The sequence below is a fragment of the Lepisosteus platostomus genome, chromosome 3 (genome assembly GCF_059453375.1).
Source record: "Lepisosteus platostomus isolate fLepPlt1 chromosome 3, fLepPlt1.hap1, whole genome shotgun sequence".
NCBI classification, from domain to species: Eukaryota; Metazoa; Chordata; class Actinopteri; order Semionotiformes; family Lepisosteidae; genus Lepisosteus; species Lepisosteus platostomus.
The window spans coordinates 10,116,182-10,131,555 of record NC_142613.1 but is presented as its reverse complement, the minus strand read 5'-3'; the positions used below and the strand labels follow the sequence as shown (position 1 = coordinate 10,131,555).

Sequence of the window (15,374 nt, the reverse complement as noted above, 5' to 3'; positions counted from 1 at the left end):
CAAAATCCCAAACACTTTTCAAAATTACTGTTTCTGCCTGAATCATTCTTGTACATATATAGCATGATATCTGTATTTATTTAAAGGTCAGAACGATTTGATATATTTATTTGCAAAGTGTCTGAACATAAACTAATACTAAAATGCTGTTTTTACATCAATGAAAACTAATGTAGAACATGTAAGACATTTCCTTCTAAGATTTAGAAGAAGCACTATATTTTTACAAACACAATTGTTGAATAGAAAGCTCTGTGCCAGTATCTAGAAAGATAAATATTTTTTTCTTGCACTTAATATGTTTTTATTACATTAAACATGTTGCAGTCACTCAGAAGATTTGATCATACAAGGTTCTTACTATCCAAAGATGCAAACCTGGCATGATTGGACATTAATCACAAAATCCAAAAGAATTGTAATTGTAGAAGCAATGTACAGATAAATCTCACAATCTAATGCAGGAAACGTATTAACAGGGGAATCACAGTGGCTTAGAAATGATAATATACACCAGGCAATTAGGACCCCCAAGAAGCTTGACACTGGTCCTATAAATAGTGAAATCCAGACAACCTTAGACCAGTAGAATAGGTTTATCTGTACTTTGCCAGATACAGAATTTGCAGTAGATGTCAATCACAGATACCAATCCTGCTAAATCTGAGCTGTGAACAAGTGGAAGGAAACTTGAGTGTAGTTTCCTGGTTGATTTTTTTTTCAAACTGAAGAAAAAAGCCGCTATTGCTTTCAAACTTTCCCAGACCTCTGCATCCTTCAGTGAACCAAGACATTTCCTATATTGCTCCAGATTGCTGTCAGAGTCTGATTAATTTCTTATATACATATTATATGCAGAGCTATGCTGTATCTATACATTATTTCTTTCCATCAATTATGTTTCAAGCATGATGTTAAATATTGCTATTTTTCAACTTTCGTCCAGTACATTCATCTAAAGCAATAACATTCAATCTAACTGTTCGTACTTCCATCAAACAAGGAAGGGTCTGTCTTTCCAGCAGTGCCACTTTAGCCTCTCATTTAGAAAAACTCCTCATCCTCTCCCACCCCATCAAACCATCCTATCTCGGAAGCTACTGCCTGAATGGGAATGATGTTTACAAAATCCTCATTAAGGGAGAGGGGATAAGACTGATAACAACACACAGAAACTTGCCCCTGTACACACACACACACAGAGACACACACGCCAAAATTCTGTTGCAGTGCTTCCCAATTCAGAGATAAGAGAAAAAAAAAACAGACAAGGATGTCACAGTTGGACAAAGCAGAGTCATCCTGTTACTGAAGCTCAGAGATTCTCAAATTGGACAGAGAGCGCGAGAGTGTGTGGTCACAAGTCACAGAGTGGAGAAGCAATTCCAAACTTGTCAGCTCTGGTTGACACCAGCCCTGCCCTCCTGAGATTATAAGAAAGGCAAACCTTTCCACCAGTCATTCCTGCCAGCCAGCTAGCAAATTGAGCTGAAGGTGCAGAGTGTTGTCATTGTATTGGAAGGCAACGAACATCTATAGGTCGCCCCTGTGCTACGAAAGCCAGCAGGACTATGGACACTGTCAGACTGAGGTCACTTGTGGCCCTGTGGCTCCTTATCCACTCTGGGTGCTGCAGCCCTATCATGGCTCCTGAAGACCCCCGTCCTGCAATGGGGATGGACAGGCACAACCTCTTTGGAGACCCCCTTCTAGAGCAAGACAGCGAACTGGATTTCCAGACCTTCGTGCAGACGATTCGGGAGCAATTCCTAAAGACCTTCAACCTGTCGGGTTTCCCGCAGCAAGATGCCACCAAAGTGGAACCCCCAGAGTACATGCTGCAGCTCTATAACAAGTTTGCCAATGACCGGTCTTCCATGCCTTCTGGCAACATTGTCAGGAGCTTCAAAAATGAAGGTATGCACTTCACAAATTAAGGCAGGGATAGTGAACATTTATCTGCAAGTGTTTTGTATTTTAATTAACTAAGTGCTCTTGGACTCATGTCAGTGGGGAAGGGCACCTCCACAATATAAAAATCCAGTGGGTAGTCAGAAATTAGTGTTTACAATGCTTCTAACGATCACAAAGAATTCTGGGTAAAACAAATACGTAGACATACATCTGGTAAGTGAAAGTACGGAAAGTTTATTTGTGGTTATTGCAAGTCTCAAGTCACATCTTAATACTGCCAATGACTATAGTATCTTTACTTATTCATTGAATCAGTATTTACTTAATGTATTTTCAATCAGTGTTATTATTGGTGGAGATCTTACCTCAGTGCACTTTGTAATTTATAAGATTTATAAGATCTCCAAGTGAGATTTGATTCTTATGAAATATCTGCTTTGTAGATTCCTGTCTCATGAAGATGTAGCTGATGCACTTTTGCTTTGAGGACAATGATGGTGAATTCAGGAATTAGAAGCAGATGCTAACTACCAAAGATAATGGTAAAAGCATGCAAAATAGTAAATTGCTAAGTTATTTTGTAAAGAAGGACTAATGTAAACTGAGCACACAACTCAGAAAATGTCTTTAATTTCTTAGACAAGTTAGGAGCAGAGTAAATGTGTTTATGTTGTAAAGATTAAAAACTTAATATAAACCTCTGTTACTCTTATTAGTCTATTATTACAACTTGAAGAGTTGAGAAGAAACCAAGCTTGTCATTTTGATAAGTTTAATTTACAGTGATTGAAATCATGAAAAATATGAAGTGTTGCAGTTTTGTAATACATCACAGTTTCTAATCTCTGCATATACACAGAATTTAAAGGCTGTTCATTTACTACAAAAAGATGATCTATCAGGATTTACTTTTACCATAAAGTAAAACAGTTACAATTTCAGTAGGAAAACATTACAGGATAATCTGTCTGCATACGGAAAGTGAAACATCAAATCTATAGATTAGAATAATGTGAAATGCACAAGATGTTTGTACATGCCCAGAAAATAATTTTGTTTTCCTCGGTGTAACAAGCTAGGAAGATGTGGCTTTCAGATTACCTAACACGCAGTAGTCTTAACAAAACAGTGGAATACAAGCCAAATATATACTTAGGATATAAGTATATATTTGTAAGAAAAATCTGCACAATTTTGCTTAAACAGTAATACAGTTCATGAATAAAGATTGTTGAAGGAGAGCAGTACTGTAAAACAATATGATTTCAAAAATATAAACAGAATTAAGGAATTAAGGTCATTTGACATCAGATAAGTCAGCATCCAAATAAAGAATTCAAAGATCTCAATTTTGCACACTATAGTTTAAGAATATGATATGTTGATTTTGACAAAGAAACAGTTGTTCAATGACTACCAAAATCGTTGATAACTTACAAAACTTGACAATGGATATTATGGCACATGATTAAAGCACTTTCCATTGGTCAAAGTTCACAGCCCTACCAGTTTCCTGTTTTTGACTCACTAAAAGCTAGAGAGGAAATGACTTTAAGACACTTGCTATCAGAACAGAAATCTGTAAGGTGGGATACATACTTCACACATTACTGTCAAAGGAGAAAAAGTTGTGGGATGCTAGTGCAAGCAGTACTTAAAAATTAATAAATATAAAAACACAGAAACTTGTTATTTTATTTCTGTAAACCATTTTTTACTGTATTCAACTGTAGTGAAGGTATTTTGAGCTTTTTTGATTACCAGGCTTTTAAATTTTTATGTTTATGCAAAATCCCATTTTGTGAAGTAGCATCAATTAATTCTCTTTCACAAAATTAATTTCTTTCACTAATCTTTCACAGAGATCAAAATTAATTATTCTGTAATTTTTGACAAAACTGACATAAATCATTGATTCATTGTTTATATATGTTTTGCAAAACAGAATGTGTTTATTTGGTTAAGTAATAATTAATTTTATTACTATGACTGGTTTCAAACATGCCCTTGAATAGGCATTTAATTCCCTTCATAATCTGGAAGTGCCACCACACAAAATACTGGAAGGTGTGAGAAGAAGAAACAATATTTGCTCATTTTTAGGAAAAAAGGGGGAAAAAAGGCCTTCTAAATATGCATTATCTTGTACATAAGCTTCTACTCAATTTCTTTTCACAGGTATGCTTACAAGCAATATCTAAAAAAAATATTGCAAGAAAACGTCTTTCCTTTCTGAAAAGACTTAATTGTGCAACAATATGACGCAGCATTCCTAAAAAAGTAATGTGAATGAAGTAAATGTGCCCGTTGGCAGAGTTCGATGAGTTTTTTTTTCTGATTCCTCTCTCATAGATACATCCTCATATAGCATGGACATCAGTGGGATCCGAAAACACCCCCTGCTCTTCAACGTGTCCATTCCTCACCACGAGAGAATCACCATGGCAGAGCTGCGTCTCTATACCTTGGTTCAGCGAGACCGCCGGCTGTACGAGGGAGTGGACAGGAAGGTGACGATCTATGAGGTGCGCGAGGGGAGACAGGAGAAAAAGGAGGGTCAGGAGCCGGAGAGAAGAGCCGGAGGAGAACGGGTTGGGAGAGAGGAAAAGCTGGTGGAACTTGCATCAAGGCAGGTATTCGGGACAGATAGTAGCTGGGAAGCCTTTGACCTGACTGAGGCCACCAGGCACTGGCGCAAGCTAGATTACACCACACATCGTCTGGAGGTGCACATCCAGAGCGTCAACGACATGGGCGGAGAGGCTTTTGAGGGAGGAAACCTGGACATCGACATCAACCCCGAGGCCAAGCACGAGCCCTTGCTCATCGTCTTTTCCGACGACCAGAGCGGCGACCACAAGGAGGAGAAGAAAGAGCTCAATGAGATGATCGGACACGAACAGCCGCTGGAGCTGGAGAACCTCGAAATGGACCTAAATGGGCTGGGGGAGGACGGAGAGGAAGGTCCCAACGAGGAGTCTCTGATCCAGATGAGGTCCAACCTGATCTATGACACCGCCTCCCGCATCCGGAGGAACGCCAAGGGCAACCACTGCAAAAAGACCTCCTTCTACGTGGAGTTCAAAGACATCGGGTGGGATACTTGGATACTCGCTCCTACTGGCTATGAGGCATACGAGTGCAATGGAATGTGCACCTACCCCATGACAGAGCATGTGTCCCCAACAAAGCACGCCATCGTTCGGACTTTGGTTCATATGAGGAGCCCACAGAAGGTGTCCAGAGCCTGCTGTGTGCCCACAAAGCTAGACCCCATATCACTGCTTTATATGGATGACACAGGCGTTGTCACATACAAATATAAGTACGAAGGGATGGTAGTGGCGGAGTGCGGCTGTAGATAGTCACAGACTTTGAAATACACAAAAGGGGGGAATACATAGTATGTATAGTCAGCGTGGGGATATTTAATTTTACCTGTCTGTAAATGTGTAAATTTTGTATTTAAAGAAAGAGATTATTTAATGATTGTGTACAGTGTGTTTGTTAATCATGTTGTTAAATCTGTAAAGAAATTGTATGCAAAGAGTGAAATTGTCCACTTACATTTTTCATCCTAAAATTAATTATACTTTTGCTTTGAAATAATTTGTTAATGAAGATTAATTTTAAAACATCTTTAAATGATGTATAAGCCTATATAGTTATGTCAGTGAGATTTTATATGAATTTGGTAGTATTCAATACTCAACGAGATGCAAAGCCTTCCTTCCAAAATTAAAGTAAGATACAAGTATCTGAAGTAATCATTTGTAAAGTGAGTTAGACATTAAATTTACTCAATTAGATGATTATGATGTAACATATTATCCTAAACAGATTTGCTGTTGATCATGTGACAAGCTTTAGATCAAGTACATCTGCGATCAATATGCTCTGTTCCTTTTTTTGGATGTATATTTTTCATTTGATTGAATTTAGACTGCATAAGGCAAATCTAGCAAATTCTGTATGTGCATTTATCAGCCCCGGTGAACCACCATCAGAGTGTACAGAACTGGACCCACACTAGGAATGGAGAAACAGCCAAATACAGCAGCGATATACTGAGTCTACATCAAGGTGCAGAAAATAAGCTGACTGACACTGATGAAGGAATCACATGAACCATGTGGACAAAAGACTCTTCTTACCATTTTATTTCTAAGCTTTTTCTTGCTTGTTTAAAGATATTTACAGTTTTAAATGGAGAACCCGGGAGTCATTTCCAGAAAACCTGCTTTGTGAGACTACAGTGCAAAGTGAAGTGTGGACTCCTCATTCGAGATGTTTAAAAAAAGAACTAAGAACCTCTCTGGACACAAGGTACACAGCTTTAATCCTCAAAGACTGCAGGGTCATACAAATGCTCTTGATTTACCTGGCAAAACTAATTATTTATTTTGAATGATTAATAATTAACTGCTGATTATTCACACTTATAAACCCTACTGGACTGCAGCTCTTAGGGTCCAGAGTTACATGCTCAGTCCCTAAAGGACACATCAAGTTCCATGGAAGACCCAAGTCACTGTCAGAACTGCTTTTGAACTTCAAACTCCGAATGCATAACCCATATACTGCCACAACAGTTGTTTTCTTTCAGCATTTATTTCAGCAAATACCCTGGACAGCAATATCTCCTTGTCTCTCAAGGAGTAAAGAAAAACTGAACACAAGCATTTACAGTTACCTCTCTCTGGAAAGGATACACATGTATGGTTAGGAGGATAAACAGGACTTCAGAAAGCCCTACTATTCTGTGTTTGTATTGATTATATACCATCATGTTTTTCTTGAATTAGCCTCTAGTTTTGCTGGAACGTAACTGTCATGGTTGTCAACTTCAACCTATAATGCAGATCTATAACCTCAAGAATCCTAGTTTTTATGCCTAAAGAAAGGTAAAAAGAATTGTAGGCAAAGAACATCCCAGCTGATCAAATGTTTTCCTTCTGCTCCCCCTTTTAAGGACAGATGTTCAAACGGTCTGTTCCACCATTCATTTCCAGTAGTTTTAAAACACTATGGAAAAAGGGTTTTCCCTGTCAGGATGTCTCACGACACAAACAGAATTGGCGTGGTATGCTGTTGTGCTGTATGGATGGCAGAAAAGCACAAGAAACAATTGGGAAAAAAAAGAACTGGACCTTTCTCCACAAGTTATCTTCCCCCCAACAACCTTCACCAAGGATCACATGCCCTTTATTAGCACTTCCCTGCTCCCTATAGCTTCGTGATAAGGAGGTGTTAGGGCTGAGAAACATGTGTCCCGTCACTTGGTGGAACAGAGATGTGGGGAGCTGTCAGATTCTTGGGCTAATGGTACTGACGAGGACCCCTCCGTCTTGCAGAACTGCACTGTGACTCTTTTTTCACTTTTATGGCAAAGATCTCACTTATCATTGGCAGCGATAAGTGGAAATATCTGTTGAAGAGCATGCCTCCCCAACACTCCATGAGGGTCTCAAGGAGAAATACTTTTATCAAATACCAACGCTGACTAACTTTCAGCTGGGTTCACGCAAACTCCCTGCCCCTCCCTCCACTAGCCCCCGCTCCCCTTTCTGTGCTGCTTTCATTAATCATATTTATTGATTTATTTATTGATGTGATTGTGTCACTGAAGAACTGTAAATGAAAATGTGAACTAAACAGCATAATGTATAAAAAATACTGACTAAAGAAAACGTAAATGTGTAGTAGGTGTTTTGGGAATGTTTCAGTATTTCCAAGAGATTAAAAGTTTGTTTTCAGCACGCAAAAAAAGGGTAACTTCCTCTTTGTCTGTGAGGTTTTATGACAGTTTCAAGTTCTCCAAACATAACAAAGGAGAATGCATAGCTGTATACATCACATTGTTTCTTGTTCTATGTCTTTATGTCGGGAGTACAATTACTTCCTCATCAAAGCACAGGGGGCTGTTTGAATGTGTATGAACTTCACTACATGTGTATGAATGTTCATGGAGTTCACATATAAGTGAATGTAAACTATACGTTAACTAGAATAAAGCAAAACATTATCTTATGCAGGGTAACAGCAACAACGTCTTGAGAAAATGCCATTCTATGAGAGATGGGCAGAATAGAAAACAGACATGGAACACTTGGAGGCTTTTGTATGCATCTGAAAAAAATATGATAACAGATAAAACAACTATAAAAATGTGAGGATTTTCATTATAGAACAAGTCATATGCCAGAGAATGCTGCTTTCCGATCTTTTGAGAAATGCACATTTTTGTTCTTATTATTTAAATAGATTTTTAATGTGTATATCCATTAACACAAACTGTCAACATTTGATCAGAGAAGAAAACCTTAAATTTAAAAAAACAGTATTTAATCACATTGCCTAAACTGGGTGGAGATATGATGGTGACCAAGCGACATGAGACAAGTTGTAAGAGTGATAAAACATATAGGTAATAGCATTTCATTGTATCACTATGCTATAAAACATTTATCAAAAGCTCTAGAGATAATAGCTTTCTTACAAGGTGCCTGAATTTAATTCCAGTGAAAACGAGAGGTAGTATAAGGTTGACGTAAAGTTCATGTGATTTTATAATGGGTATAAACTATTTTGAACTCTCAAACATACTAATCATTGACAAAAAAAATAATTTAAGTCAATATTGAACATTACTAATTGTACTGTGTAAACCACTTAGCTTATATACTGTATCTACAATTTCACACATATGCTTATAAATATTGTTTGCTGGAATCCTGGACATTTTAATTTGGTGACCTAGTTCTGGACTTTATGACCAAATACAGTATCTTTCCTGTGAAATTAAGGAAAAACAAGAAATTTTCTAAAATCAAGACGTGTATATAGTACAGTGATTGCTGACGGAATTCACTGCAAATCTCTAAAGGCATGATGGAAAACAGCCTTATAGTCTGAATTATAACCTCAACTGCCCTGCGCGATCAGTAGGTCTTCCTGGCTTCCACGATTCCTGCTCTCCATTTCTTAATTGAACTAATTGCTTGATCGATTGACTGTAGGTTTCCCAAGTGTTTTACCGCTGAAGACTGAAGAATAAATACAAAATCTGCAGCAGCACTGAACTTGGACATTGCTGACTTGCTGTGCAGGCTTCAATAGTTATGCTGCCCTTCGGTGCCCATGGAAACTTTCCCAAGCACAACAGAGCAGAAGTGCTGCTGCCGGGAGAGCAACAAGTGTGGCGTGTCCACACTCTCTCACACAGGAATTCTCATGACAGGTACACATGGCAGTGCTGTCAATAGACTGAAGAGCGCACTTGTCCAGAAACACAAACAGCACATGGTTATATTCAGTCTGCGGCCTGTCCCTGGTGTGAATTTCACTCTTTTTCAAGGTTAATCCTCACCTCTCGGCACACCTCCAGTGCTGTTTCATCCCCACTCGGTTTTGAATTCCAGTTCCAGCTGGCAACTGGAGGTTGCAAAGAGCTCCCACTTTGCTTGAAAAACGAGCATCTTGACCAAAGAAAACCAGCTGCGCTAAAGTGTTTAGAAAAGGGGATTAGATGTTGATATTGTGAAACTAAACTTCCTTTGGAGAGCATGATGACCTGTTTTCTCGCAGCCTTAGTTACTAATGAGATGGGAATGCTGGTAAAGTTCTGTTGCTGAAGGCACATTCAAAAGGAGGGCAAAAACCTCCAGCTGATAGTCGGAGTATTTAAAACAAACTTTGAGCAATGATAATTAACGAAATATTTATAAAAGCTGAACTACAAGAGAGAGTCTGGCCTTTTTCAATTGACTTAATCTCATGCGACTCAGTGTTGAAAGGGGGAAGTTATAATCTGCTGGAAAAACAACAACTTTCTAAATCTGGTGCTCTGAGCTCTTAGTCAAAAAGGGGGTCGTTATAAAAATACATTTTATGCATATTTTCACCAGAAGTTATCTACTGACGTTTTAGACTTTGGCTCTAGGACCTTTCCTTAATTTTAAGGATGTCTGCCAAAGTAGCTCATAAAATTTCCAGTTGATGAATTTCAAAATATTTTTTCTCTTTGCAGTGCCTCCTGAAATACTCCTTCAACATAATGAGTGTTTTATCTGCATGTATACCCATATGAAGATTCAAAAATAAAATCTTTGTTCTCTTTAGTATTGTGTTATGATAAATGAACATTACAACTCCTTAAACTCTTGAAACACTGTGAAAGCTCTTAGCACCCCCCAGTTAATCTCCTCTGTCTCATCTCATTTTCCTTGTGCATGTCTGTTTTTTTTTACATTTTCCCAAATAAAGACATTCAGAAACATCCCCTAAAAGAGGCCAAAGGACATATACTTATGCATTTTCAATTATATCACACACTGCACGGAAATATAACTCTTTTCCACATATTTACTTTTTTCTTTCAATTTCCACACCTGAGCAACAGATCAACAGATTAGCTGAAATGTGACTTTGGTTGCCATTCTCGCAGAAGACCTGTGCATGGAAAAATACAGTATGTGCAATGGTTTGCATGCATCCCCTGCGTCTATCCTTGTTTATGAGAACCAGGTCAGCTGCACGTTTCAGGAAGATCTCCCAACACCTCCTCTGTCTGGAATCACGCAGGGGCCCTTGATGACAATGAGCACTGCCAGGCCCTCGCTCTGACGCGGGACCTCATCGCCCCACCCTCCCCCAATCAAAAACATATCTCTGCATCTCAAAAATCATTATGACCCACCATCATCAGATCCTGTTAGGCTTCGCAATCAAGCTTGTAGAGTCTCCTAGGACATGAAAAGTTAAAAACCCTGTCACTGGTGCATATAAAGAGAGGCAAGGGTTTCCCTTGACAAAACTAAAACTTCCTTGAAATCGTCCCTCGCCTACAGTAGGCTGTGCGTAATCACTCCTATCTATGTCATTTTTTTGTTTGTTGCTGTTATTCACAGTGTGCACAGAGGCTGCTGCGAGAGTGAGCAGGCACAGAAACGTGGTGATTTAGAAGAGAGGAAATGTCTTAATTGCATTTAATAAAGACCAGGGAGGCCTGACCTCAGGGTCACGGTTTCATCTCTCCATTCAGCAGGGCTTTGGCGCTCGAGATCTTGCTGATAGCTAGCTGGCTGTACTGTATGTGACTTGGAAGTTAGTGCTTTGTGCCCAAGGATGAGATGGGACATCCATTGTTCTCTGGCACCGTACACCCGGCCCACAGTACTGTACGTGAGCTCCTGCACATACTAACCACGCATAGCTTGAAGAAAATTTGCGAACCCGGGAACTGTAAAGATCTCTGACAAACTTCCAGGAAACCTGTCCTCCACTGTACACATGCTTCAGTGCAAACAACACTGAGTCTTGGATCATCGCTCTTACAGCAGATCAGTTTATAGCAGCCTGAGCCCCAGGACACACACCTGAGTCCTCCTTTTGGGATTTTTCTTTATCCTGGCTTATCAAAATTGCACTGCAAAGGCATAGTGTGCCAGAAGCAGTGCCAAGATAAATGAAGATCCCCCCCACTATCGGTTAATTAAGAATAAAGCCCAATGAGACAGAACGTTTCTTTCTTCAAATCATACCTTTGCAAAGTAGCATGTGAAGACACCTGTTCATTGTGATCTAGATCTTCAGACAGGATGTCATGCAGTTTCTAAAAAAGAAAATCATAATTTTATCATAATATCATGATTGAGTAATCAATTGGTGTGTTTTGGAAAGTGCCATCTGAGACACTGTTCCATTAGTCTAGCATTGAATATTGTTGTTGCTTTTAACTACAATTGCATGCAAATGTACCACATTAATTTGATGAAAGTTCAGATTTCTTGATTTTTGTGTAGTACTTGTCTCTTCCCTATAATCTCAATGAATCTCACAGCATCAAGCCAAGACAAACAATTCCAGTATCTTCACTATGTGTCCTGGTATTACATTCCACAAATAAACTCTGTGTAACAAAGTATTTTGTAATATTAGTGCAAAACCAACTTGGTGATGTGTCATATTCCTGCATTCTGTTCACTGACTGGACTTGAGACAACTTATTGAGTTCCATTAAAACTTTGATGACCTAAATCAGATCCCCTCTGAAAAGATTAAATTACTTCAGCCTGTCTGCATAACTCATCTCCTTAAGCCCCTGGAATGAGTGTTGCTGCTCTGGACTTTCTCCAATGGTTCTTGAAACCTTTTGTAAAGCAGGGATTAGAAGTGTGTGCAGTGCTCAACAGTGTGTTTTGTATAGTTTCAGCATAACACCTCTTAACATGTATTCTACATTCCTTACTTTGTAAATAAGCATCCTGTTTGCGTTTTATTCCTTCTGTGGATTGCCAAAATGTTGAGAGTAATGAATCTTTTAAAATCTCCTTTTTTAAACTAAGTGCTTTCTAATGCAAATGTTTATATTGACAAACATTGGTTTTCATTTGCTACATAACTACCCACTCCTGAATGCTACAAAAATCTTATCATACTGTCCTAATTGTATCTTGATTGTTCCTCATCCCCCCATGCTTGGTATCATCAGAAAATCAGACTAATTTCTGATTAACACCAACGCCTCACCTCACCAGACTTTGCTTCTCACGTTGGCCTACCCCCGACTCTTCCCTGCTTACAATTATTACAGTTCTACTGTACGTTCTGAACATCCAGACACAACATTTCAAAGTGTCAGAACATTTTATGGCTTCTTCAAAAAAGTCCAGACGATTTGCTTAGCAAGATCCCCCTCAGCAGAACAAATGTAGACTGTACCCAGGAACAGCATTACTGTGGAAATATAACATCGGCTTGTCCCTAAAAGCAGGCTACAGTATTTTATATGACACACAAGTCAAACTGTTTATAACCGCCATGTTCAGTATTTTCCTCTCTCTGTGTATAAATATCATATGTGGAAACTTCCAGTCTCTGGCTATTTCTCCAGTTTATAGTGAGAAGCAAAAATCTGTTTGTGACAGACAAGCAATACTTTTTCTTAAAGTTATATACCTACTGGAGATGTTCACTTATTTTTTTAAATTTTTATTTTTTATATTTCTGCAATTGACAAGCTTTGTGCAATGACTTGATCATATACCATATACTGTAAATAGGTATATTTCTGACCACTTCGTTAGTAAAGACATAAGCAAAGCAGTTATTGAGTGTACTTGCAATTTCCTTCTTATTATACCCATTCAGTTCTGATATACAGTTATAGTTCTTGATCAGCCATTACACACTGTGGGTGTGGTGGAAAGGAGAGGGGGACACACTGAATTAAAATGATGTCCGCATTGTCAGGATGATCGGAGGGAAAGAAGTAGATACAGTATGTGTCCAATCTCTCCCTCGGCGTCACTGATTCTGGTTTTAAGATACGCACACCATTTTAGACATTAATGACGTAGTGCCGGTGATTGAAGTATAGGGTCTCTCTTTTGTAAGTACTTCAGTACTCCTTCTCATTAAACCATAAGGGCATTTCTATTTATGAAGCTATATGGCGTTGTCAATCAGGGAGACGGGAGGGGAAATGAGTCTCACAAGCACTCAAAACAGAAAACAGGGTTAGAAACGTCCTTAACACAGACGGTCATAGTTTGGAATATTTGGAATATCAGTATTTTACTGAGGTAGGCTCTTATCAAAAGTTTTTATTAACAACTTAATGGGGTCATTACGTTATCTAGTAGCAAACAAACGCGCTAGCCGGTGCGAATGGCCTATTTTTGATTTTCCCGTTCATTTTTATTTACAACGGATTGCCCCTTGAGGATAAAAGTCCATCATAAATTACTGTATCTCTAGAGTATAGGTAACTCCATTTCAATCGTTTCTTCCTCACACAAATAATTTCTGGAGTTGTTTGTTAAGACAGTGCCACGACTTACTTTTATTCAGACCCCCTTGTCGTCTTTTAACGTTCTCCGGCAGTTCAAATCTGACAGCCAAAACGCACGCGGTAGCACCTTGGAGACTAGCCAAAGGAGTCAAATATGTACAAATTAGCATTTGAAATAGTGTGAAAAGGAAATATAAAAAACTTAAAAAAAACATTTATTTCATCTATAAAATACAAGAAGCTTAGCACCTTCCTCGTTACTATAGAATTTTTGATATCACTGAGCGGCATTATTTAATTTAAAGCAAACATAGGCACATCGCATAATGTTTATGTTCATAATAAACTTTTTAAACAAGGGAAAATACACTGAAACACTCATGTCATGATAGTGAGAAAATGGACGATAGAAACAGATGTATTGTTTTTTGTCCTCGATACGATAAGGTTCCTCTGCTCGTTTTTGTACCGCAAAATATCTTTATGTTTTGTAATTGAATAGAAATGCTCATATTTCTTATCTTCACCGCTAGATGGAAGCAGATGGTTATACAGTCTGCAGTAGCTTCACAGCAGCGTTTAGGAAAGTTATCTGTTGCTGCAAGACGTTCATGGAATATGTATTTCTTGGTTTCACTTTTAATTTCACACATTATATCGAACCAGTCACATCATTGGCTGATGAAAGTGTACAGCGACGTTTTGGTGGGTTTTGCTGTAGCTTTACTTGACCCTTGCTGTGGTTATATATCATTTTAATACGTTTTCACTGTGTTTAACTGCCCTGAGCCTCGAATTATCCATGGAGTCATTAGTTCATATGTAATTTTTGGTATTGTTTCCAGATAAAGTCCTCTTTGAAGCTCCTTGTAGCCTGATCTTGTCAGATCTATGAAGCTAAGCATGGCTTGCAGATCAGTTCTGGGTCAAGAGACATCAAGGGAAAACTTGGCTGCTGTGGTGTGGATGGACCATTAGGTGGCGCTCTTCCTCCTGATCAAGAATTTATATACCATCGTCCCAGTGTGGTGACCAGGAGCTCTGTTCTGTGCTAGGTGGTGCCCTTTGTATGTTGAACTGCAGTCCTTAATCCTTAAGTCCTTTAAGTCCTCAGACTACTAGAGGTAGTTAGTGGTGTTAGGTAGAGGTAGAAGAGGTGTTAGTGGGGCCAGCAGGGGGCGCTCACCCTGTGGTCCACGTGGGTCCTAATGCCCCAGTATAGTGATGGGGACACTATACTGTAAACAGGCGCCGTCCTTCGGATGAGACGTAAAACCGAGGTCCTGACTCTCTGTGGTCATTAAAAATCCCAGGGCGTTTCTCGAAAAGAGTAGGGGTATAACCCCGACGTCCTGGCCAAATTTCCCATTGGCCCTTACCAATCATGGCCTCCTAATCATCCCCATCTATGAATTGGCTTCATTACTCTGCTCTCCTCCCCACCGATAGCTGGTGTGTGGGGAGCGTTCTGGCGCACTATGGCTGCCGTCGCATCATCCAGGTGGATGCTGCACATTGGTGGTGGTGGAGGGGAGACCCCATTACCTGTAAAGCGCTTCGAGTGGAGTGTCCAGAAAAGCGCTATATAAGTGTGAGCAATTATTATTATTATTACTAAATCCTTAATCCTATGGCACTGCTCAGAAGAGAGGGCGTGTTAGCTCTA

General features: G+C 39.1%; 1 protein-coding gene across 1 annotated transcript; it reads left to right on the top strand.

Annotated features, from left to right (window-relative positions):
* The first annotated feature begins 1,262 nt into the window (after positions 1-1,262).
* On the top strand, positions 1,263-7,683 carry bmp10 (bone morphogenetic protein 10). Its single transcript, XM_088624428.1, has 2 exons — positions 1,263-1,917; positions 4,267-7,683. Exons 1-2 carry the CDS (start codon positions 1,572-1,574, stop codon positions 5,277-5,279), a joined length of 1,359 nt encoding a protein of 452 aa, XP_088480554.1. The 5' UTR covers positions 1,263-1,571; the 3' UTR covers positions 5,280-7,683.
* Positions 7,684-15,374: the final 7,691 nt, after the last annotated feature.